The sequence below is a fragment of the Panthera pardus genome, unplaced genomic scaffold, assembly GCF_024362965.1.
Source record: "Panthera pardus isolate Hobbes unplaced genomic scaffold, ASM2436296v1 HiC_scaffold_27, whole genome shotgun sequence".
Taxonomy (NCBI): Eukaryota; Metazoa; Chordata; class Mammalia; order Carnivora; family Felidae; genus Panthera; species Panthera pardus.
Window position 1 is genome coordinate 24,170,837 of NW_026526843.1, and position 27,698 is coordinate 24,198,534.

The 27,698-nt window shown below is 37.5% G+C and overlaps 1 protein-coding gene across 1 annotated transcript; it reads left to right on the top strand.

The window, feature by feature from the left end:
• Positions 1-273: 273 nt before the first annotated feature.
• Positions 274-4,425, top strand: DCAF12L2 (DDB1 and CUL4 associated factor 12 like 2). Its single transcript, XM_019421799.2, has 2 exons — positions 274-698; positions 866-4,425. Exon 2 carries the CDS (start codon positions 1,219-1,221, stop codon positions 2,590-2,592), a length of 1,374 nt encoding a protein of 457 aa, XP_019277344.2. The 5' UTR covers positions 274-698; positions 866-1,218; the 3' UTR covers positions 2,593-4,425.
• Positions 4,426-27,698: the final 23,273 nt, after the last annotated feature.

Genomic DNA, 27,698 nt, shown 5'->3' on the forward strand with positions numbered 1-27,698 from the left:
TGGGACTCTCCTGGGACTGACAGTGGGGACTGAACCTTTCCTCCCTGGAGCAGGGAAAGAGGTATCCTTCTTCTGGACCTCTCCCACACCATTCCACTGTTCCACCCTGAGGCTCAAGAGAACTCAACACCATGGAGGAACACTTGTCTTACCCCAGCCCCCAACCCCACCTTAAACGCATTTCTCTAGGTTCCAGAGGCTGCCTTGGATCACAGGGTCCTGACTCCACCCCCGGCAGGAAGTGGCGCCTAGGCAACTACATTTGGAACACACCCCCTCAGATTCTGGTGCAGGAACTGAGGGACCTCAGTTTGAGAAAAAAGAAAAAAAAAACTGAAAATTTGTAACAGAATCCCAGCGGAAGGGCTGGGGCGGGTGAGCTGCAAGGACAGACCTAAGGGAGAGGGTCTCCCTGCCTCTGCTAAACATCTCCATTCTCTTTGCTGCAAAGAGTCTCCCAGGATTGCACTAAGCACACGTTTGTTCCTTCGACATATAATTGTTAGAGCTCCTTCTAGCTTCATACTTTATTTTTCCTTTCAGATTTTATTTAAGTAGGGATTTTAAGAAGGCTAGTTGTTTGCTATCCTGAGGGTAGTGAAACGACTGGAGTAGGATAGCAGAGGGCCTGGGCAGGCGCACTAGGATGTGTCCTCCGGAGACGGCTCGGCTCAGGGATCTAGGAGCGCTGGCCCTGGGTGAGTATCCCCACCGCGGGCTCCACTCCCCACCTCCCGCCCCCCTCCCGACCCCTCCCAGCCTGGCGTGTGCTACCCTGCGCCCCCCGTTTGCTCCTAGCCGGCTCCTCCCGCTGCCCCCACCCCCTCACACTCGGTTCCCCCTGCGTCGTCCTTGTCCCACTCAGACTTCGTTCCCGCCGCCCGGCCGGCCGCACTTCCCGCCCTCGCCTAAATCCCGGCCACCGCCGCCTGAGCCCTCATCGCCGCACTCCTCTCGCGCTCCGCCCGCGCCCCGCTCCCTCCGGTCCCCGTTCTTCGCCCCGCCCGCCGCTCTCGCTTCCCTCGCCGCCGCCGCCGCCGCGTCCCGGACTCGGTAGGCTCCGCGCCCTGCGGTCGAGCCTGCCCCCTGAGAGCCCGCGTTCCCGGCTGACGCGGAGGCGCCGCGGTCCCCGCCGCCACCACGGCCAACACGGGTGCCACGCGCCGCCGCCGCCGCCGCCGTGCCGCCGCCGCCGCGGCCACTCGCCCGCCGCCCACCATGGCCCCGCAGCAAACAGGTAGCAGGAAGCGGAAAGCGCCCGCCGAGAGCTCGTCGTCTCAGGGCTCGGCGGCGGACGCAGAGGGGCCGCTGCTGCCTAAGAAGCAGAAGCGGCCGGCGACGCGGCGCTCGCTGGTGCACTACCTCAAGGACCGCGAGGTGGGCGCGCGGGGCGGCGCCGGGCTGTCGGGCTCCAAGGGCGAACTGCGCGGCTACGCGGTGCAGAAGCTGCCCGAACTCTTGAGGGAGCGCGAGCTGACCCTGGGCACCCTCAACAAGGTGTTCGCGTCGCAGTGGCTGAACGCCAGGCAGGTCGTGTGCGGCACCAAATGTAACACCCTCTTCGTGGTGGACGTGCACTCGGGGCAAATCACGCGCATCCCCCTGATGCGGGACCGGGGGCCCTGGCTGGCCCGGGCCCAGCCGAGCTGCGGCATCCACGCCATCGAGTTGAATCCCTCCAAGACGCTTCTGGCCACCGGAGGAGAGAATCCCAACAGCCTGGCCGTCTACCGGCTGCCCACCCTGGACCCCGTGTGCCTGGGCGACCGCCACGGCCATAAGGACTGGATCTTCACCATCGCCTGGATGAGCGATACAGTGGCTGTGAGCGGCTCCCGCGACGGCACTGTGGCTCTGTGGCGGCTGGACCCCGACATGTTCAATGGCAGCATCGCCTGGCACAATGACGCGGGGCTTCCTGTGTACGCCCACATCCGTCCGAGGGACATGGAGACCATCCCCAGGTCCAGCACCAGCCCCAGTAACCGCAAGGTGCGGGCCTTGGCCTTTAGTGGCAAGAACCAGGAGCTGGGAGCCGTGTCCCTGGACGGCTACTTCCACCTGTGGAAAGCCCGGAGCACTCTGTCTAGGCTGCTGTCCATCAGGCTGCCCTACTGCCGAGAGAATGTGTGCCTGACCTACTGCGAAGAGTTGTCCCTGTACGCGGTGGGCTCTCAGTCCCATGTCTCCTTCCTAGATCCGCGCCAACGCCAGCAGAATATCCGGCCCCTGTGCTCCCGAGAGGGCGGCACAGGGGTGCGTTCGCTGAGTTTCTACCAGCACATCATCACCGTGGGCACAGGCCATGGCTCCCTGCTCTTCTATGACATCCGTGCCCAGAAGTTCCTGGAGGAGAGGGCGTCGGGCAGCCCAGACTCCTGTCCTGGGCCCTCAGGAAGGAAGCTCAAGCTCACCTGTGGCAGAGGCTGGCTCAACCACGATGACCTGTGGGTGAACTACTTTGGCGGTATAGGGGAGTTCCCCAACGCGCTCTACACCCACTGCTACAACTGGCCTGAGATGAAGCTCTTCGTGGCTGGAGGGCCTCTCCCTTCAGGCCTCCACGGGAACTACGCAGGCCTCTGGAGCTAAAGATGGCCAATGTGTTCTCAAAGTGCCCAGATTTACTTTCCAGTCCCCTCTCACTTTCTTTTTCACGCTGTGCTTTGTGCTTTTTAACTCACTGTGGCATTTGTCTTCTAGGTTGAAAGTGCCCAGCTTACCTGTGTTTAGTGTATTAGGCAGAGAGAGAAAGAGAGAGAGAAATCAAAGGTGATCTTTGGGCAATCGAAAGTTGGCTTTAAGATTTTTCTGTACCTCTCCCAACACCACCATGTTTTTTGCCTCCTCTTACAAAGAATTTTGTCTAATCTTTAATTGTGTTCTCTGAGTGATTGACATATGCTCTTTCTTTGGGCTGTTGTAGAGGTGGTACCCCCTACAATTCAATACTTTTTTTTACCAATATTTCAACAGTATGTTCAGGTCTTCTACACATTTCAGATGTATGGTATTTTGGGAAAATGTATGCTAAAAAGTATCTTTGGGGCTGGTTGGAGGAACTACCCTTCATATATATAAGAGAACAGGTATATAGCTCTGCTCTAGAAAATGCATTTTAAGATCTGGATTGCCACCATTTGGGGCCTGTTTCATTTGGATTTTGGAACCTGGTTGTTTGTTGTTTGTATATTTTTGGTACATAAAATATTTTAAAATATGTTTTCTTCGTCAAGAAATCTTAGAATAGTGTTCATCCTATTAATCACAATTTTGATTAGTAATTTTATTTTATTCAGTAAATTTTATTCAGTAAAATTTAGCCCCAGGTCCTCAGCCTTCTTGTTTAAAGCTGCTATAACACAGCCTGCTTTCCTGGGTATCATTTATGCTACAGATTTCCATAGCTAATCAAAACTGGCCTATACATGGCAGGACAATCAGGGAAGTTCTTTTTGGGGTAAACATTTCTTTAAAGTTTAGGTAACACTATCCAGGCAGCCATTTATACAGAAAGGCCCGCTGTTGTGCTCAATGTAGATGTTGTTGACAATTTTTTTTATTATATACATAGGTATTTCTTTTATCAGGATTGTGTATGTGATGGATTGCAGAAAAAATAAAACTTGTTTAGCATTTTAGCAATTAAGTACTAGGCTAAGGTTTTTAAATGCTTACATATCTATTTTTTTCTTAATTGTCTTCTAGGAATATATTTATCAAAGTCAAAATCTTCCAAGAGACCAGATGAAACTGAAACATCAGCTATGCACACATTACTCTGTATATTTGTTTTTGAAAAGCAAACTTATGCTACTATCATGGGTGAAAAGATGAAATAACATCTTGAATGCCTTATCAAAATATACATGCTATAGGTTGGGACAATTTGGTATCTTATGTTTTTAAGATGATTTAAAAAACTTTATTTACAAAAAAAAGTACATGCTGTGTTTATAGCTACCTACTCACATATGCTGTGTATTTGTGTATGTCTTTGTGTTACTTCCCATGTGAAAAAAAGGCACATGTGTATACCATTTTAGATATGCACATATTCCTAATATTTTAAACTATGTCTATCAAGACTTGGTCTTTAGTTTTGTTTTATTCGAGATAAGTAATACATGCACATGACCAAACAAGTCAAACTGTATAAAAAGTGTAAGGTGAAAAGTAAGTCTCATACCCTAGGATCCCTGATCTCCTGCCCATAGATCACAAGCAGTATATTTTGTGTTTGTATAGTCAATACATATATAAGCATATATGTATGTGTGTATGCAATTTTTATATAAATGTGCCATTTATCACAAAATCTTAGAGATTTTTTCTTATACCTATCTACCTAATTAATTTTAATTGTATATATTTCCCTGTATGATTGGCACATACTTTATTCATTATACCTTTAATGAGCATGTATATTGGTTCTTATTTACTGTAACTATAAGCTATTCTACAGTGATTACTTAGGTGCATACATTTTTGTGCACATGTGTAAGTAGATCTGCAGGATAAATTCCTAGAAATGGAATTGCTGGATCAATTTTATATTTAATAGCCATTGCCAAATTACCATCCAAAGAAGTACTACCAGATTAACCTCCCATAAATAATGTATGCATGCCTACTTCACCATACCCTTGCCAGCTGTGGGTCATCAAACTCTGTGCTCTTTGACAATCACATATCTGCTTGACCCTGATCCTTTCTAAGCCACTGTGGCTGGGTTAGATTTGTGGTCATAGTACCAAGTAGGTTCTGAAACAGATCAAGAATATGGGGAAATGAGGGCAAACAATAAAAATACTGTCAAACCAAAGACCAATAACACCTACAGTTCAGGTTCACATATCTGGAGATGGATTACAAAGGACTGTCTTCCTTAGATTCTTAGCCGGACCTAGTAGGGTTCTTTGGTTTATTGTACCCTTATTTCACTTGTATTCAATGCATCACATGTCAGTAAAGAAAATCCAAGAAGGAGATGATGAGAGCCTGAGCTAGAATATTTGAGGTAAGTGGAGAGGAAGGAAGTTATTAGAAAAATGAGGTGAAAATAAAATGAACCGTATTTGGTATTTCATGTGGAGGGTGAAGAAAGGCAAAGAATTTAGGTGGACTCTAAGGCTTTGGCTTGAATGTAAATGAATAGTGACAAACAAATCTAGGGACTTTATAAGCACAGAGGATATATGTGGATCAACTCGATTGGGGACATGTTGAATTTGAGTTGCTTATTTGACATCAGAAGAACATACCCAGTGAAGAACTGGCTATATATCCCAGAATGAGATTTCTCACTGCTGGGAAAGTGAGTGATAGGAAATGTGGGGAAATTTTCCCTTTTGGAAGCAAGCAGAATAGAAAAACCTATCAAGGATCCTAAAAAGAAATGGAGAACAAAAATAGAGGTGGGAAGAATATAAAATAGAAGAGGATTATTTTACTCAAAGGCCATCACCTCATAAGCCTGAGATAGCAAAATATTTCTTTAATACTGAATTAAATTATAATAATTTATAATAATTTTGGAGTCTTAACCCCCATAGCAAAGGGCAGTTTTTCTCCCAGATATTCTCCCTAAATACTTACCTAGGACTTCTCATCAGTCCACTAATTAAGCTGTTTCATTGGTCAACTGGTGGTACCTTCTTGGAGAATGAAAAGTCAGACCTTATTTACAAAGCAGGACTTCACAGTGATTTCTGGACCACTTAGCCTACTGGTCTGAGATATCTCCAGCACTCCCAACAGCTTCCTGGCACAGGCATCTCTGGCAGCCATGCTGAAGCCCTGGCAGCCTCAGAGAGGTGAAGTATCACCTCATCACCAGCTGCTACTAGCTCGTGTTTGAGTTCCTCCCTCAATGCCACAGGTGCGGGTCTCTGCCAGTTTTCCCAGGCTGCCAAAGGACAAAGGAAGTATCCAGCGGAAGATGCTCCTTTCCTCAGCATCACAATCACAAGAGCACAAATACAAAGAATTAGAAGAAAGAAGAAATAATCACAGGCACAGATTTATTTGCTAGGCAGGTAAATGTAACCTCTGAGTGAAAATTATCAGAAGACTAAATAACTAAACTTTTTCCAAGAATAAATTAGAAACCAGAACGGACCATTAACCCTAAAAAATTGTGAAAGCTATTTTTTAATATGCTCTTTCCTCTAAGACAATCATGCATTTAAACATATAAGCATATAATAGGCATGCTAGGCTTGGTGGTGTCATAAATAAATTACTTCACATTGTCAGGGAATATTTAATTTTGAGCCGATTCAGAGCATAGAGTAAATTTTACTCTTTTCTATATGAGGCCAACATAATATTAATAACAAAACTGACTAAAATTACACAAAATTAAGAGACCTGTTTTACATATATAGATAGATAAATGCAAGTTGTCTTAAAAAACACTGCATATAATCCATCAGTGTATTAAAAAGAAACTATGCAAACCATGGCAAAGTGAAGCTAGTTCCTGGGATGCGAAGAGTGTTGGCTGTTAAGAAATCTTTTTTTGTAATGTATCATATTAACAGGTTAAGTGAGAAGACACAGGCTCGTGCTAGTATATTCCAATAAATAATTTAATAAAACCCTACTAAAATTCTTGATAAAATTTTTCTTAAAGTATGAGGTAATATAGTCTTCTAATGGTTGTGTGTGTGTGTGTGTGTGTGTGTGTGTGTGTGTTTCTTATTGTTTCCAATCTTAACCAGAGTCCTCTTACATTATACAGTATCAGAGGAATTCCAATGAAAGTAAGGAATGAAACAAGGATTCTAAAAACCACCATCACTATTTAATATTATTATAAAAATTCTAGATACAGCAATTAGAAAAGATAGAAAAATAAAAGGTATAAATATTGGAGAAGAGAAAGCAGTTATAATTACTTGCAGATGATGTGACTGTAAAAAAATCATCCGAAAGAGCCAACTGAAACAATGAAATATTGTAGTAAGGTGTTCTGTTTTGAAATTAATGTATGAAACATCAATACTTTTCTATTTTACTTATTTACTTATTCAGCAAGTATTTCATGAATGCTTACCCTATACCTGGCACTGTTCCAGGTTCTGGAAATACTATGGTGAACAAGATAAGCAAGCCATGCCCTCATGAGGTTTGTGGTCCACTGAGAAGGAAAGAGACAATAAACATACAAAATAGCAAAACAATGGTGTATCAGATGGTTACCAATGCCAATAAAATAAATGAGGGTAAAGGAGAAGAGGGGATAGGAATTCTGGGGGAGATGTAATTTTAATATTTTATTGAGATATAATTGACATTATATTAGTTTTCAGGTGTACAACATGATTCAATTTTTGTATATACTGTGAAATGATTACTAAGTCTAGTTAACACCCATCAATACACAGTTAAAGTTTTTTTCTTATAATAAGAACTTTTAAGATTAACTCTCTTAGCAACTTTCAAATATACAATACATTATTATTAACTATATTCATCATGCTATAAATTACATCCCCAGGACTTATTTGTTTTATAACTGGATGTTTGTATCTTTTGACTCCCTTCACCTATTTAACCAACCCCTCCTCCCACACCCTGTACCTCTAGCAACCACCAGTCTTTTCTTTGTATCTGTGAGCACATTTTTTTTAGATTCCACCTATAAGTGCAGTCATATGGTATTTGTCTTTCTCTGTCTGACTTACTTCACTTAGCATATCCATCCATGTTATAAATGGGATCTCCTTTTTATGGTTGAATGGTACTCCATTGTGCATATATATACCACATTTTCTTTATCCATTCATCTCTTGAGGGACACTTAGGTTGTTTCCATGCCTTGGCTACTATAAATAATGTTGTGATGAACATGGGGGTGCATATATCTTTTCGAGTCAGTGCTTTCATTTCCTTTGGATAAATATCCACAGTGGAATTGCTGAATCATATGGTAATTCTATTTTTAATTCTTTGAGGAGCCTCCATACTGTTCTCCATAGTGGCGGCACCAATTTACATTCCCATCAACAGTGCATAAGGAAGGGTTCACTTTTCTCCACATCCTTGCTGACCCTGGTTATCTTGCCTTTATAATAATAGCTATTCTAACAGGTGTGAAGTGATACCTCACTGCGGTTTTGATTGCATTTATGTACCCGATTATTAGTTATGTTGAGCATCTTTTCATGTGTCTGTTGGCCATTGTGTGTCTGTTTTCTTTGGGAAAATTATGTTCAGATCCTCTGACCACTTTTAATCAGATTTTTGCTGTTGAGTAGTGTGAGTTCTTTATATATTTTGGATATGAACCCTTTATCAGATAAATGATTTGCATATATTTTCTCCCATTCCATAGGCTGGCTTTTCATTTTGTTGATGGTTTCACTTTGCAATGCAGAGGACTTTTAGTTTGTTGTAGACTCTTTAACCCATTTGAATAGATTTCTGTGTATGATGTAAGATAGTGAGTGGTCCAATTTCATTCTTTTGCAAGTGCTGTCCAATTTTTTCAACACCATTTACTGATAAAACTGTCTTTTCCCCATTTTACATTCTTAGTTCCTTTGTCATAAATTAATTGACCATATATGTATGGGTTTATTTCTGGCCTTTCTATTCTATTACAAAAGAGAATACGAATTAGGAATTCTGGATGAGATGCAATTTTAAATGTGAAAACTTGCTCAGTAAGTTAACATTTCAGCTGAGATTTGAAGGAAGTGACAAAATGAGTCTTGCAGCTATATCAGAGAAGAGAGTGTGCAAGTGGAGGGAATATCAAGTACAGAGATCTGAGGTGGGACCATTCCTGGTGTGTGTTAGAGCAGTAGAAAGTACACCAGTATTGTTGGAACAGAGTGCATGAAGAAAGGGGTAGAGTCAGAGAGGTAATGGAAGATAATATCATGCAGAGATCTGGAAGAAATTATAAGAATCTTGGACCTTACTTTGAATGAAATGAAAAGCCAAGGAGGGTTTTGAACAAGGGATTTATGTTTTAGAAGGAAAGCTAGATGCTGTGTTGATAATATACTATAAACTGTAGTAGGGAGAAGACAGAGAAGGAGGGGCATCAGTTAGTAGGTAACTCTAATAATCAAAATCAAAGATGATGTTGGCCATATGCAAAACTAATCAGTTTAACAATTCAGTGGAGCTTGTGGTTCAAAACAAGATACTTCCTTATAAGGATATTATAGAAGTGACATCAATATTATTTAAATCGAAAAACTGCATGTTAATGCAATAAGAAAGAGTGCCGTGAATATCAGATCAGATATTTTGACAATGTTCTGGAAAATAGAAAATAGATAGGGTCACTCTGATAAATAAAGTTGATCAGGGTTACCATAAGCCTAAGATACAACTATCAGAATGCTGTCATTTTGATGGAAGCCAGTATTCACAGAGAGTCTCCCACAAAGATTCCATGCTATATACTTTGACATATATCAATACAAGGAGTGAGTTTTGAAATCGCAAGCATAGTTGGAGGGGTGTCCATGGATGGGCTTGTCTAGTTGGACATTTCTCTACATAGTGGAATACTATACAATTGTTAAAATTCTGGAGCTCATTCTTTATGTACTGACATGGAGAAGTAGCCTTGATAATGTTAGATGAAATAAGCAAATTTCAAATCCATTTTTGTTTAAAAATAGGAGGACGAAGATAACAAGTTTACAGTATGTACAAGAATATGTACAAAAGGGTTAATGTGTGTCTGTAAGACACAGTATATAATATAGGGGACTTTCATCATATTTTACATATTTAAATAATGTTTGAACAGTCTAATATGTATTTCTTAAGCAAACAAGGGTAAAAACAATGAAGATACCTTTTGAAAGGCCTAGTTGGAGTGGGGAAGAGAAGGAGAAGACAGGAATGATCAATGGTGCTCAATGCAGCAGAAGCTAAAAAAGCTGGAGATGAGAAAAATTCATTTTTATGTAATATGGAAGTCCATGAAGGCTTTTTGCCAAAACAATTGTAATAGTGACCAACTGTATTCCCTCCAAGAAGGGATAAACAATTCAGTGTGTCTCAAAATTGGCCTTAGAAATTTTTGTCCTATTAACACCTGACAGAACTGTGGTTTTCTATGTTTTTCTTCTCATCTCCTCAAAACAGTTGATTTTGGGCAAGTAGTGTGAGAATGACATAGGCACTACCTCACTGTCTACAGAATAATGCTACAAATGTTCCTGACCCCAATGCAGTACATGATCCCGCACCTACCAATTTCAGGAATCCATGTTGTTCTTCAACCTTTCCTGCCATATATAAGGTATATATTTTATATATATGGTTATATTGTATATATTATATATAATAGGTTTTAATGATATAGAATCATGGTATATAAACTATGTTATAATGATATTTATGTATAATCTCTATATAATGTGTGATATAATTTATATATATAATATTCATAGCTAGAAGCTGATTTGGAGAACCTGTTACACTAGAGAAATCCAATTTTCTGGCACACTCATATTTTCCCCAAAACATTTCTCTGCTTATTATATGACCATAATTTTGGTTTGAGCCTTAATGCTTAAATGTCCATTAATCTTCCCTAGTCCCACATCCCAACTATAATTATAGTGGAGAGGAGAATTTTAGCTTTGGAGTAAGCCAAGATATATTCTTACTCATTGCTATAATACTTAAATCTGTTCCCATCTCTGATGTCCTTTACTGATAATAAGGGCAGTCGTACATTACGTTAAACTATGACAAAAATGGGACTTGGTTTTTATATTTATAAGGGGCAAGGAGAAAAATAATCACTCAGAACTTGAGAAGTTATATTGAGTGTATAGACAAAGAAAAGGAAGAAACATAATTCATAAAGTCTTTTATTCTCAGTATTAGGACTTGAGTACTACCAATACATGGGAGCATATTTAGTGCACATACCTCCCTGTTGTTAATCAAAGGACTTCTGAAATCTACACACTTTCACTTATGAAGAGCTATAATCAATGCATGAGTCTTCAATTAAATATCACAAATATTTATCATTGGGAATCCAAAATAAAACAGAGATACAATACCTAAATTTGTTCATTTGTCTTGCTTTTCAGTAGGTTTTATCCAGAAATTAGTCAAAATATTGACACACAACCTAATAGTTGGTTGATGTAGCTATAAACAGATGAATCAGTTCACCAAGAATCATTCAAATCAGTAATTTATACTAATGTGGACAAAACTACCAATTGAATAACTAATAATCTCTCCCAACCCATCTAGCTGTTTTGAATTTGGCAACCTGAGAATATAATATTGTTCTGGAAAACCAAATAAATATTATATACAGAATAAGATAAAAGTCTGAGATCATGGATTAAATAATTCCCTTTGTAAAAGGGAACTTCCATAAGCAAAGGGGCAGAGACATCATAGTAGGATCAGAGCCTTCTGCTGAGAAGGGACATTAGATAGAGACATATATTTGACCTTCAGGATCTCAATAGAATAATGATACTGTGTGACATGTATGTAGCAGCCAGTATTTCCTCTTCACTTGCAAAGAGATTTTATGACTGTGCCTGTTTATTGGGGCCTCTATCTTTGAGTGTTTACATATATAAACACTTGCATACAGACAGAGATAAACTATCTTCAACATGAGGAGCTCAAGGTGATGTCTTATTAAAATCTTGAATCTTCTTTGTTTTACTTTATAACTCTCTGTGGGTGACTCACCCAGTCTCAAAATGAAAAACACAAGTCAAACTAATGGCAGAGCACTGTAGTCACCCACAACATCTGTTATTGTTGTTGTGTTTTTTCCAATTTGCTGGGCTGAGTATTGAGTAATGAATGATAACTTGGCACTACTATTCTTTGGGAATATTTAAACATTTAAAAAATTTTCAAAGCTTCAAAGCTATGTAACAACTGAGCCTTCATCTTACTTCAATATTTTGAGTTGCTGCTCAGATAATAGCAGTTAGTTCTGGCATTGTGAATGTCAAAAATCAAGGTACACAGTGTATTATGCAGTGCTTACAGGAAATCAGGTGGGGTAAATGACTATCTTTTAGAAGCTTTTCTACCAATTAAGCTTTTCCTAAGGTCAGTTCTTATAGACAAAAAGAAAATGGTAAATTATTATGACAATTCGTTCATCTCTTATTATTAACATGTACCTACAGAATATATGGCCAAGAGTAGGATTAATGAATGATAAAATTGTATAGGTCTATAAAGACTATTAAAGATCATATAACACTGATCTTTAAAGATCAACATACTTAAAAAAATTTTTATTTACATTTATTTATTTTTGAGAGACAGAGAGCGAGGGCACAAGTAGGGAGGGGCAGAGAGAGAATGAGACACAGAATCCAAAGCAGGCTCCAGGCTCTGAGCTGCCAGCACAGAGCCCGACGTGGGGCTTGAACCCACAAACCATGAGATCATGACCTGAGCCGAAGTCGGATGCTTAACCAACTGAGCCACCCAAGTGCCCCAAGATCAACATACTTTTATAGCGGTAATGTTAAATGTGCTTCCTGACTTTTAATTTTGAAAATAATAAAACGTACATGTAATGTAACAAAAATTCATGTTTCTAACATCTAGAATTAACTAAAAGTAAAATCATAGATGAAATAGAAGCCCTCACTGAACACTATAATTATAAATTCTTTTCTCACCTCCCCACAGGTAAACACTCACTGTAATAGTTCAGCAAATTTCTGTACAACTCAATTTTTATACTGCTATGTATTTATATTTATTTAATAAATACTTAAGTACTTAGTATGTGCCAGTTATTAATACTTTCCAAAGATTTGCTCATTTAATCCTTATGGTAATCCACATTTTACAGATGACTGTTTTACAAAGGAGTAGTTAAATAACTTGCCCAAGGTCATAAGTAATAAGGTGCATAGTTATATCTAGGGTCAGTTTGTACATGTGCATGTTTCCATCTATAATATATAGAATGACTTTTATTAATTTAGTGTGAACTTTTTCAGCAATTTTATTTTTTCACTTAACATGTATTTGAGATCTTTAATGATATGTGTATGTATCTGTTCCTACCTAGTTTTCTGTATTTCAAACTATGTTACAATACACACATTTAGAAAACATTTTGTGATGCACACATGTAGTAACTGCTGTCTTATTTTTTTTAAGTTTATTTATTTATTTATTTATTTATTTATTTATTTAGTAATCTCTCCACCCCCTGTAGGGCTCGAACTCATAACGCCAAGATCAAGAGTCTCATACTCTTCTGACTGAACCAACCCCACTGCTCTGTATTTTTCAAAATGTAGAAGTGGATTTTCTGTTTCATAGAGTGTATGCATTTTCAATTTGCTTCATGCTACCAAAACAGAACCTTAAGCTTGCTATGGTAAGAGGAAGTGTGGTGATCCCAAACATCCTTGCCCCCAGCTACACATGCACATTTTCCCTGCAATACAAGGAATATTCTGGATGATGCTGTTAAGGAATTTTGAAGATATAATTAAAATTCCAAATGAGTTGATTTTAACATAGGGATATTACCTGACTTAATTGGGTGAACTCTTAAAAGGAACTGGAAGAAGAGAAAAAATTGAAGTGTGAGAGGTTTTTGACACAAGAGAGATCTCTGTTGCTGGCTTTGAAGATGGATAAGTGACACAAATAGGATCTGAGGGTGTCCTCTAGGAGCTGATAGTGACTTCTAGTCAACAGCCAGCAAGAAAATGGAAACTTCAGTCCTACAACTGCAAGGAAATGAATTCTTCCAACAACATGAACAAGCTTGGAAGCAGATTCTTCCCAGAGTTTGCAGCCAATAACAGAGCAGGCCAAGATACTGATTTCATCCCAGTAAGTCTCTAAGAAGATAACCTGGTTAGGTTATGCCTGCACTTCCAGCCTTCAGAAGTGTGAGGTAATAAATGGGGATTGTTTTAAGCTGCTCAGTTTGTGGTAATTTCTTAGGCAGCAGTAGAAATCTAACACTGTGTCAATTTTTATCCTCCTATGCAGTGTCTAAAATTTCCTTTTACCTCGTATTCTCACCAACACTTGATACTTTCTCATAAAATAATGTTTGCCAATCTGATGGATAAAATATCGTGTTATTGTTGTTTTAGTTTGAATATCCTTGTTTGCTGGCAACCAGGTGGTTTTACAGATGATGAAAGTTAAACCAGAGTGAATGTGTTCACTCATGTCCTATAGCTAAGAAGCAGAGCAAAGATTAAAAGTTTGAGTTAAGAAATGAGATATGTCACTTTTCTAAAACCCACTAAAAGAACTTTCATCTCATAGTCATTCAATAAATGTAAATAGAACACATGTTATACATCTACATTAGTTTTTATCACTGTACTATAAATATATTCTATGGCTGAAGCACAATCTGATAAACAAATATGGAAATAGGTAGAAGCTGGTAAAAGGGTACAAACTTTCAGTTATAAGATGAATAAGTTCTGAAAAAAAAAAACATGGTTGAGGTGAGGAAAGGGATGATTGTGTATTTATTGCTTTTCCCTAAAATGTGTATTGTTGACTATACTTCTACTAATTATCAGAGCTGCCACTGTCAAAACAAGTATGCACTGTTTCCTAATTCTCTTTCCATTAACAATTAAATAACAGAATGATGGAACCTGAAAGAATAAATATGCACTGTGAACTCAGTACTATATTTACAGAAGCTACTATGTATGCACTTGCTACCCGAGTTCCTGCTGTGCTTTGAAAATATATAATTGAAGAATGTCTGTCTTTGGACAATAGTGATAGGAAGACATTTGTAAATTACAAATTTACCTGCTGAAGTAAAAGTCACAGGTTCTTCCTTGGTTATTTCTTTAATATAATAATAGCACAAGCATGGTATGTTAAGTGTATTTTTATATACAACAACAAATATCGAAACTTCTAGTTAAATTTAAAAAATGGCAGTCATTAAAATTGTAATGGTAACTGTTACTGTGTTCCAATCTGTAGTGAATACAGTTATTCTGTCAGTGGGTTTCAGATTTCAACTAATTGTATATCGGCAGAATTTTGAAGGAACTCCTTTATGTTTTTAAATATCGACAAACTTAAACTTATGTACAAATATAAAGTGAGGATTAGACATATAGCAGGACTTACATCTTCCTAGACTCCTCCCTCTCCATTACCCTTAAGTCAGCAGCTTATTCCTGTTGAACTAAGTTGTCTCTTGAATCTTTCCCCTCAGGCTATCTCCACTGCTATTGGTCTAGTTCTGACCCTCATCTTCTTAAAGTGGGATTTATAATTTCCTATTTTGTCTTCCTGCCTATAGCCTCATTCTTTGCCAATCTGTATTTTACTGTTAATACTTACCTTTCTAAATCCAGGTTCTTTTCTGTGCTTGTCCAGTATAACAGACACTAGTGACATGTGGCTAACATAATTAAAATGAAATAAAATTAAAATTTTATCACAGTTCCTCAGTTACACTACTCATATTTCAAGTGCATAATAGTTACATCTGGCCAGCAGCACCACTTTGGATACTGCTGATATATACTATTTCCATCGTTACAGAATATCATGTTAGATCGTGCTGCTCTAGATTATTGGTTCATGGTTTTAGTTAGGATATCACAAACTTTGGACACATACAGAGTCTGTACAACATTGTTTATAGCAACGTTATTAATAATAATCATAAAGTAAAAACAACCCAAATGCCTATCAACTGAAAAAATGGATAAACAAATTACTCATACAATGGTATGTTATTCAGTAATACTTAAAAACAAAGTATAATATATGCTATAACATGAATTAACCTTGAAAAGATTATACTAAGTGAAAGAAGCTAGTCCTAAGGGACTGCGTAATATATGATTCTATTTATATGAAAGGACTAAAAAAAACACAAATCCATAAAGATAGAATGTAGGTAGGTGAAACTATTACAAAACTCTGTAAATATACTATAAAACAATGAATTGTGCATTTTAAAGTGGTGAATTTTATGATATAAGAATTATATATCAATAAAGCTGTTATAAAGAAAACAACAACAAGAATCAAATTACAGAGGTTCTAAACATCAGACCCTGGATTCTAACTCAGTCCCACAAAAGCAGAATCTCTATTCAGGATATAGGAAGATAGATAAATAAATAGATAGATATAGATAGTAGATATTATATTTTATAGGTAAAATATAAGTTATATAACATGTAGCTATATAATCTCCATAGTATTTATCTATCATCTATCATCTATATATATCAACAGGTTATCCTAATGTTCATACAGGATATGAACTACTGCTAGTTCTCAACTATGATCCCCTCAAGGGCAGGGATCATGTCTTTTTGAGCTTTTGATATTTAGAAATACTATAAGCAAATCAAAATGGAATTATAAAACATGTTCAAATAAACCAAAGAAAGAAGGAAAAGTAAAAGAGTGAAACAAAAAATAGAGAACAAAGATTTAAAAGAATAAAATGGTAGGCTTAAGCCCTAACATACCACTAAATATATTAAATGTATGTGATCTAAAAACATCAATTAAAACACAGACATTAGCAAAATGGGTTTATAAAGACTGATCCAACTATATTCTGTCTACAAGAAACTTGCTTCAAATATAATAATATAGGCAGGTTGAATATAAAAAATATATAATAGAAAATTTAATCAAAGGAAAGTAGGAATGGCTATATTAATATTAGATAAAGTCAACTTCAGAGCAAAGAATATTACCAAAGACAGAGAAGGACATTATATAAAAGAGTCAATCACCTAAGGAGAGATAGAAACTCTAAATATGTTTGAACCAAACAAAAGAGCTGAATATTAAAGGAGCAAAACTGATAGAATTGAAAGAAGAAATAGACAAATCCATAATATTTTAATGTCTTTATTTTGGAAATTGATTAAACATCTAAATAGAAAATAAGCAAGGGCACAGAAGAGCTCAGCAATACCATCAACCAACAGTATCCAATTGACATTTATGGAACAGTACGTAACAACAGCAGAATACATATTCTTTACATGTTTCCATACAATATAAACAAGATAGACCATATCCTGGGACAAAAAAGAGAACTCAGCAAATACAAAGATTTGAAGTCATACAGCGTGTATTCTTTGAACATAATGGAATCAAGCTAAAATAAGTAAAATGACAATAGGGAAATCTCCAAACACTTGGAAACTAAGCAACACACATTTAAATAATGCGTGTGTTAAAGAAGAGTCTCAAGGTAATAAAGACATGTTGAAATGAATGAAAATGAAAGTACAAAATATCAAAATTTGCAGGAAGCAGCTAAAGGTGTTTTGAGGGAAATCTATATCCCTAAATGTGCAAATTAGAAAAGAAGAAAAGTCTCAAATCAATAATCTAAGCTCTCATTTCAAAAACCAAGGAAAAGAAGAGCAAAATGGGCCCAGATAATATACAAGGAAGGATATAATAAAAAAAAAAATAACTGAAAACAGGAAAACAATAGAGAAAAATCAATGAAACTAAAGATCTAATTCTTTGAAAAGTTCAATAAAATTGGCAAACCTTTAGCAACCTTGACAAAGAACAAAGAAAAAATCGTCAATATCAGGAATGAAACAAAGGAGATCAATACAGACTATAAAGTTAGCAAAGAATAAGGGAAAACCACAAACATCTCTACATAGATAAATTTGACAAATTAAGTGAAAAAGACCTATTCCTTGAAAAAACGAAAACCACCACAAGTTACCTAATATTTAATTGCCTTGTACTTATTAATGAATTTTAATTATTAACTTAAAAACTCCCCTAAGGTGCATGGGTGGCTCAGTCGGTTAAGTGAGTGACTCTTGATTTCAGCTCAGGCCATTATCTCATGGTTTGTGAAATCGAGCCCCATGTTGGGCTCTGCACTGACAGCTTGGAGTCTGCTTGGGATTCTCTCTCTCTCATCTCTCTGCCCCTCTCCCCACACATGCTCTCTGTCTCTCAAAATAAATAAATAAGCATTATAAATAAATAAATAAATAAATAAATAAATAAATAGATAGATAAATATTTTAAAAATAAAAACTCCCCTAAAATATCTCCAGGTCCAGATGGTTTCACTTAAGAAATCTATGGACATTTAAAGAAGAATTAACACCAATTCCCAATTCATTTTATGAAGTTTATATTATCCTCATACTAAAGTCAGACAAAATATCAGAATAGAAAACAACAGGAAATAATTCCTCATGAATATAGATGTAAAGGCCTTAAAAATATTAGCAAACTGAATTCATCAATGTGTAAAAAGAATTATTCAACATGACCTTGTAATTAAGGTCTTTTCAGGGATGCAAGGCTGATTAAATATTCAAAACTCAATTAATGTAATTCATCATATTAAAAGCCTAAAGATAAAAATCACATAATCATATCAATTGATGCAGAAAAAGCATTTGACAAAATTCAATACCTATTCATGATAAATAATCCCATAAAAATAGGACTAGAGGGAAACTTCTTCATTTTAATTAAGACTATATGCAAAAAGAATACATCTAATATTATACATAATGGTGAAAAACTGAATGTTTTTCTCCTAAGATCATTGAAAATGCAAAGATGTCCACTCTCACAATTCTCATTTAACATAGTGAGGAGAGTTGTAGATGATGAAATGAGGCAAAAAAAATAAAAAAGAAAGAAAGGTATATAAATCATAAAGGAAAAAATAAGATTGTCTTTATTTGGAGATGGCACGATTTTGTATATAGAAAATCCCAAGGAATGTACAAAAAATCATAGAGTACATAAATTAATTTCAGCAAGATTGCACAATATATGAAAACATGCAAAAATCAATTGTTACTTCTACATGCTAGCAATGAATACATAGACAATGAAATTTAAAATTACAATATCATTTACAATTTCTTAAAGAAGTGAAATACTTTGGTGTAAATCTAACAAAAGATGTGTGTAACTTGTGTATGAAAGAAATCAGGGGCGTCTGGGTGGTGCAGTTAGTTGAGCGTCTGACTTCGGCTCAGATCATGATCTCATGGTTCATGGGTTTCAGCCCTGCGTCCGGCTCTGTGTTGACAGCTCAGCTCAGAGTCTGGAGCCTGCTTCAGGTTCAGTGTTTCCCTCTCTCTCCGCCCCTCCCCCGTTTGCACTCTCTCTCTCTTTCTCAAAAATAAATAAACATTAAAAAAAAAATAAATCATAGATCTAAATAAATGGAGATATATATTATGCCCAATGATGATAAGGTCCAACATAATAAAAATGTCAATTCTTCCCAAAATGAAATGCAGGTTTAATACAATTCCTAACAAAATCCCAGTAAGTTTTTTTTTTTTTTTGCTGCTGTTATTTTCCTAAAATTTATATGGAAAATTAAAAGAATTATAATAGCTAAATCTATTTTGAAAAGGAAGAGTACAGTGGGTGGAGTCAATGTTCCTGATTTCAAGACTCATATAGATACAGTGCTAAAGTCTGTATGATACTGGTGGAAGGATAGACACATATATGAATGAACTGGATAAAGAATCCTAAAATAAATCACAAATATGCACATCTGATTTTTGACAGAGGTGCCAAAGCAATTCAATGGAGGAAAGATACTCTTTTCAACATGATGCTGGAGATATTGGACATTCATAGACCCCACAAAAATAAACCTTAACCTAAATCTCACACCTTACACAAAAATTAACTCAAAATAGATCATGGACTTGTGTAAAATGAAAAACCAGAAAACATTTAGCAAACACAGAAAATAAATTCTTTTTAAGTCCAGGGCTATGCAAAGATTTATTAGACTTGATACCCAAAAGCATACTCCATAAATTAAAAAACTGATAAATTGGGGCACCTGGGTGGCTCAGTCGGTTAAGCGTCCAACTTCGGTTCAGGGCATGATCTCACGGTTCATGGGTTCGAGCCCCGCATCGTGCTGTGTGCTGGCAGCTCAGAGCCTAGAGCGTTTCTGATTCTGTGTCTCCCTCTCTCTCTGCCCCTCCCCCACTCACACTCTGTCTCCCTCTGTCTCAAAAATAAACATTAAAAAAAATTTTTTTAAAAACTGATAAACTGGTTTTCATGAAAAATTTTACAGTTGCTCTGTGAAAGACAACTGTAAAAGACATACTAGCACATTGGGAGAAAATATGTGTAAACTACATATCTGACATGGACTCATATCTAATATACTTTAGGAACTCTGAAAGCCCAAAGGTAAAAAAGTAAACAGTCTGATTAGAATATAGACAAAGGCAGAAAAAGCCATTTCATTGAAGATATACAGTTGTTAAATAACCACCTGAAAGGATGTCCAAAAATATTAACCATTAGGGAAATGCAAATTAAAAACACAGTGACTATTATGGCACACCTAACATAATGGCTAAAAATAAAAACCAATGACAACATCAAATGCTGACCAAGATGCACAAAACACTGGATAACTCTGCTGGTAGAAATATAAAATGGTACAGTCACTTTAGAAATCAATTTGCCAAGGGAATTAAAAGCAAAAGTGAATTACTGGGACCTTATGAAGATAAAAAGCTTCTGCACAGCAAAGGAAACAACCAACAAAACTAAAAGGCAACCAACGGAATGGGAAAAGATATTTGCAAATGACATATCGGACAAAGGGCTAGTATCCCAAATCTATAAAGAGCTCACCAAACTCCACACCCGAAAAACAAATAACCCAGTGAAGAAATGGGCAGAAAACATGAATAGACACTTCTCTAAAGAAGACATCCAGATGGCCAACAGGCACATGAAAAGATGTTCAACGTCGCTCCTTATCAGGGAAATACAAATCAAAACCACACTCAGATACCACCTCACGCCAGTCAGAGTGGCCAAAATGAACAAATCAGGAGACTATAGATGCTGGAGAGGATGTGGAGAAACGGGAACCCTCTTGCACTGTTGGTGGGAATGCAAATTGGTGCAGCCGCTCTGGAAAGCAGTGTGGAGGTTCCTCAGAAAATTAAAAATAGACCTACCCTATGACCCAGCAATAGCACTGCTAGGAATTTATCCAAGGGATACAGGAGTACTGATGCATAGGGGCACTTGTACCCCAATGTTTATAGCAGCACTCTCAACAATAGCCAAATTATGGAAAGAGCCTAAATGTCCATCAACTGATGAATGGATAAAGAAATTGTGGTTTATATACACAATGGAATACTACGTGGCAATGAGAAATAATGAAATATGGCCTTTTGTAGCAACGTGGATGGAACTGGAGAGTGTGATGCTAAGTGAAATAAGCCATACAGAGAAAGACAGATACCATATGGTTTCACTCTTATGTGGATCCTGAGAAACGAAACAGAAACCCATGGGGGAGGGGAAGGAAAAAAAAAAAAAAAAGAGGTTAGAGTGGGAGAGGGCCAAAGCATAAGAGACTGTTAAAAACTGAGAACAAACTGAGGGTTGATGGGGGGTGGGAGGGAGGGCAGGGTGGGTGATGGGTATTGAGGAGGGCACCTTTTGGGATGAGCACTGGGTGTTGTATGGAAACCAATTTGACAGTAAATTTCAAATATTAAAAAATAAAAAAAAATACATTTAAAAAAAAATCAATTTGCCAGTTTCTTAACAAAATGAAACATATACCACCATGTGGTCCAGCAATTGCACTACTAGACAATTATCCCAGAAAAATGAAGACTTATGTTGATACAAAAACATGCACATGAATTCTTATATTAGCTTTATCAGTGATAGCCCCAAACTGAAAAACAAACAAACAAACAAACAAACAACAGGTGTCCTTAAGCAGGTGAAATGTTTAAACAAACTGTAATACATGGAATAGTCAATAAAAATAAGTGAACTATAGATACAGAGAATTATGCTGGGTGAGAAAGCCTATCCCAAAAGTTTGTCTCGTATTAATTCAATATATGTAATATTTTTGAAATGACAAAATTATAGAAATGGAGAACAATTTAGTGGTTGCTAGGAGTTAAGGAAAAGGGAGGTAGGTACAAGAGAAGTGGGTGTAGCTCAAAAGGGTAACATGAGGGATCCTCCTGCATATTGACTCTATCCATGTCTATATTCCAGTCATGATATTATAGTATAAATATACAAGATATTACCATTGGGACCAACTGGGTAAAGTGCATGTGAGATGTCTCTAAATTACTTAAAACTTCATGTGAATCTACACTCATGTGAAAATCTTTAAGAAACAGTAAAAAAGTGCTTAACTCTACTAATGCTATGCAAACATTAGCTATTATTATTAAAGAGTTTAGTAAAAATATTTCAGTATTAGAATAAAATGAGAAAGCAATTAATGAAAAATATGGTCAATATATCATTTCAAGATTGGAAAGTTCAGAATACAATGGAAAGATAAAACACCAACAAAGAAAGCACTATATATTGATTGCTTAAAATTTTTGCAAAATCAGGAGATTCTAATAAACAAAATTGTAGAAAGAAAATGGTAATCTGTGAAAATGCAAATATGGCAAATGTATCATTAGGTGAATTCCAATCTGTCATACCCTTGTGTAATCCTCTCCCCTTAAGTGAGGATAGAATCTGTGACTTGTTTTTAACCAGTAAAATCTAGGTCGCTCTCTTGATTAGGTTATGCTCTATAGCAAAGGTGATGGCTTGACACTTCCATGATTTAGTTATAACCTACAAGGCTCAGTCTTGACAGACTGTAGAGCAAGCAATTCTGCTGGCCTTGAGAAAATAAGCTGCTCTGATATGAATTGCCTATGCAGAGGACCAAGTGGACAGTCACAGAGGACTGTGGACAGTCTCAAGGAACTGAGAACATCAGTCCTACAACTGCAAAGAACAGAATTTGGCCAACAATCAGGTGAGGCTATTGAGAGGAACACCCAAATTCTAGAAAGGAATGCAGATTTGCTGATAACTGGATTGCAGCTTTATGGGATTCTTATCTGAGGTCCCAGGTTAAGTCATGCTAAGGCTTCGTGGAACTTTCTATGGAAACTGTGAGTTAATAAATGTGTGTTGTTTTAAGGCACTAATCTTGGGTTGAATTGTTGCACAGAATGGAAAACTAATAAAGCAACATATTTAACAGTAAATATTATCAATAAGTAAGGAACTATTAAAAAAAGATAAACATTATAATAGAAAAATTACCATAGTTTATATAATGGCATAAACAAAAGAAAAAATTACATATGATTAAAATATTTAAAAAATCCATCCATATTAATAAATCAGTAAAAATAAAATAATAAGCTAGTGTTTTGGGGCCAAACACATTGATGAATATTTTGTTTTGTTTTCTTATTTTTATTTTTTAATTTTTTTTTTATTTTTTCCAGGTTTATTGAGATATAATTGACATATAATTTTTTTTAAGTTTCAGGGGTACAACATGATGATTTGATACACATATACATTGTGAACGATTACCACAATAAGGTTAGTTAACACATCCATCATCACATATAGTTATTATTTTTTGTCTGATGAAATTTTAAGATCTACTCTCTTAGCAATTTTCACTTATGTAATATGGTATTAGTAACTATATTCATCATGCTGTACATTAGATCCCCCGAATTCATTCATCTTTTAACTAGATGTTTGTATCCTCTGACCAACATCTCTCCATTTCCCCACCTCCAGCTCCTGGTAATCATCATTATAACCTCTGTTTTTATGAATCTGGCTTTTGTAGATTACAAAAATAAATGAAATTATACAGAATTTTTGTCTGACTTATTTCAGATAGCAAAATGTTCTCAAAGTCCATCCATATTGTTGCAAATGTTAGGATTTTCTTCTTTTTTTAATGGCTGAATATTACACACACACACACACACACACACACACACACACACACACACATCACATCACATCACATTTTGTTTTCCTCCATTGATGGACACTTGTTTCCATATCTTGGCTATTATAAATAATGCTGCAATGAAAATAAAGGTGCAGATATCTTTTTGAGATCATGTTTTTGTTTCCTTCATATATATACTCAGAAGTGGAATTAGAGACATATGGTAGTTCTATTTTTAATTTTTTGAGAAACCTCCATACTGTTTTCTATCATAGCTTTACTAACTTACATTTCCACCAACGGTGCACAAGAGTTCATTTCTCTACATTCTTGCCAGCACATGCCATCTTGTGTCATTTTGATAATAGCCATTCTAACAGATGTGACATGTTCTCTCTTTGTCATTTATTTTTGAAATCTTAATTATAATGTGTCTCATTGTAGCCCCTTTTGGTTCAACCTAATTGGGGACTTTTAAACCTAATGAATCTGGATTTCAATTTCTCTCCCCATTTTTTGAAGTTTTCAGTCATTATTTCTTTAAATAGATTTTCTGTCCCTTTCTCACTGTCTTCTCCTTCTGGGAGTCCCAGATGTGCATATTGTTGTCTTTGATGGTATCTCATAAGTCCCATAGACTTTCTTCACCCTCTTTTCTTTTTTGTTCTTTTGCTCCTTTGACTAAATAATTTCAAATGACTTGTCTTTAAGTCCATTGACTCTTCTGCTTGGTGGAGTCTGCTAGTGAAGCTCTCTACCGAGTTCTTCATTCATTCTGTTCTTTAGTTCTATGATTTTCACTTGTTTATGGTTTCTATTTCTTTTCAAACAATTTGATCTTCTTAATTTGTTTATGCATTGTTTTCCTAAATTCATTTTGTCTGTGTGCTCTTACAGTTCACTGAACTTCTTTAGGAGGATTATACTGAATTCTTTCTCAGGTAGTTCATAGATCTCTACTTCTTTAGGATCAAGTATTGGAGATTTATTACTTCACTTTGGTGGTGTCATGTTCATCTGATTCTTCATGAAGCATGGATCCTTTCACTGCATATTTGAGTAATCATTCTCCTCTTCCAAACTTTATAGATTCCCTTTAGCAGGGAAAGACCTTCACCAGTCAATTTAGTTTGGGATTATGGACAGGTCAGCTGGTATTTGTGGGTAGTCAGGGCTTGCTGTCAGGGTCTCTAGTTGTCCAAGGCAAATGATCCTGCTCTGAGTTTGGGGGTCTGGATGTTGCTGGCTGGGATCCACGGTGGGGTGGCCCTGCTGGCTGGGCTCCATGTTTAGGGGGGGCCACTAGCTGGGCTTCATAATCACCTCTGGTTGAGCAGGGTCACAGACTGTGTTCTGAGGCAGGGCACTGTGGCTAGTTGGACTCTGTGATTGGGCAAGGCTGTAGGATGAGCTCTTAGTTGATCCCAGCTGGGTGGAGCCTCAGGCTATATTCCCTGACCAGATGGTATCACTGGCTGGATTCTGCATTTAGTCAGGGCCACAGGCTGTGCCTAAAGTTGAGCAGGACCACATTTTGGGCTCCATAATCTGGCTGGTTGCTGGTTGTGTTCTACTGATGGACAAAGTTGTTGGCCAATTTCTCTGGTCAGATGGAGCCTCCAACTATACTCCACATTTGGGTCAGGCTGGACGCTATGCTCTGCAGTGGAGTAGGATCACTGTTCAGTATCCCTGACTGGATGAGACCACAGGCTATACCCCATGATTGGGCTGGATCACTGACTGGGCTTACTGCCTGAGCAAGGCCACACACAGACTGTTCAGAAATTGGACAAGGCCATAGGCTGGGCATTTCTTGTGAGACACAGTATAGGATGGGTTCTGTAACTGCTCTGGTTCCCTGTCTAGGATTTCTGGTTGAGCAGAACTGAAGGCTACGCTCAAAAGTTGGGCTGGGCTGCTGACTTGTTTCCCTGTTCAGGTGGGTCATAGAACGTGCTCCATGGCTGTCAGACATCTATGGCCAGGTGTCCTAGCAGGTTAGATCAGACGTTGTGCAGTTGGGTAGGGATGTGAACTTTATTCCCTGCCTGAGTAGGGCTATAGGAGGGGCTCTATTGACAGTATGATATGTTGGCTAGAGACCCAAATTAGGCAGAATTGCCTTCTGAGCTTCCTGGCCAGATAAGGGCACCAAGTAGGCTCTGCAGATGGGCTGAGCCACTGGATATGACCTCTGCTCAGGGACCACCACCTGCAGTAACATGGTTCACCATCTGAGCACTTGTTGCTATAAGCCCTTTCCCCTTTCTCTACCTGATCCCCAGTGGCCCAACTCCACAGATTCACCCAGTGATCACTGTGAGTTGAAAACCAAGTGGGCCTCCCAGGAAATGTGTTGCAATGGTAAGGAAGCTGGATGTCTACCTTGAGGTCTCTGTTTTCTACTAGAAAAATCTTAGGCCCAAGGAGTCTTTTCAGTGTGGCACTGTGATGGCTTGATAGGGGGGGTGATGTGGTCAAAGTGACACAACTCCTCTTACCCTTCTAATGAGATCCTTCTTGGTCTCTGTCGTCCAAGTGGTTGCTTCAGCCACACCCTGACGTTCTGAGATTTTCACAATGATACCTTGTCTATGAGTAGTTGCTGGTTGGTCTACTTGTGAGGGGAACTGTAGTTAGGACCCACCTCTTTCATCATCTTGATGATGTCATTCTCTAAACAAGTTGATGACTGTTTTTGACTGGAATGCAGAAAATGATCAGCCTATATACAGGCTGAGTGATTTAAATGTATGCCACCTTTCTGGAGGACAATTTTGAAATATACATCATACCATGTCTACCTGTACATCTTAAAGAAGTAAAAATTGTGCAAAAATGTGTACAAATATCAGCATTCACAGAGCGAAAAGGGCTGTTGAATTTGATATTTAATTTTAAATGTAAAGGTCTTGGACTTTATGCTGGTCCTCAAAATGGACTATGTACAATTATTTGAAGAATTCTGAACATTAATCCAAAATAGTTAATGGGTAACTTTGTATGTGTATGGTACTTGAAATGATTCTAAATATGTTCATTCCACTGAAGATAAAGTCTTCAAAAATCCTTGATTTTTAATAAAGATTTGGTACTAGGGGGGATAATACATAAAGCCATTCATGTTTAGAGTGAATGGGTTCCTCATATAAAACGCAGAACATAAAAAAATTATTTGAGAAATTTTTTCTCAATTTTCCCAAAGATGGTAGAGAAGTAGAACCGTTCTAGATGCACAAGTAAAGCTATTTTATTACATTCAAGAAATGCCTTAGAACATTTTTGTGCTTAATTCTCTAGAACCCTATTGAGAAAGGATAGCAGGTATTGATAGAAAAGCAGAGAATGGATTTTAAATAACCATAACCTGCCAGTAGATAAATCTAGATTGGGGAAAAAGTAGGATGGAGATATTCAGGATGTGGGACATTATCTAGGGTAATTGGACCCATGTGGTTAGCTGTATCTTGGGGCCCTAAGCAACAAGAGGAAATTAGGGACTGTCATTCATTTGTTTAATAAATATTCATTAGTACACAGATTCTTATGGGGATGAGCATAATAAGGAAAATAAAATATAGTCCCTGTCCTCAAGAAATTCACAGCAACTATTACTAAGCAATTATTAAAACTACATAATTATTAAACAAAAATAAACTATTAATCAATGGGTTACATGTTTGTATTTGTTTTCTATTGCTATGTAACAAATTACCACAAACTTCACAACTTATTACATATCCATTTCTTACATCTCAGTTCTGTAAGTCAGATGTCCAATCATAAGTTAGCTGACTCCTCTGATCAGGGATTCACCAGGCTGAAATCAAAGTGTTGGTTTAACTGTGTTTTAATCTGGAGCTCAGGATCCTTTTTTAAAGATCATTTAGGTTGCTAGAAAAAGTAAACT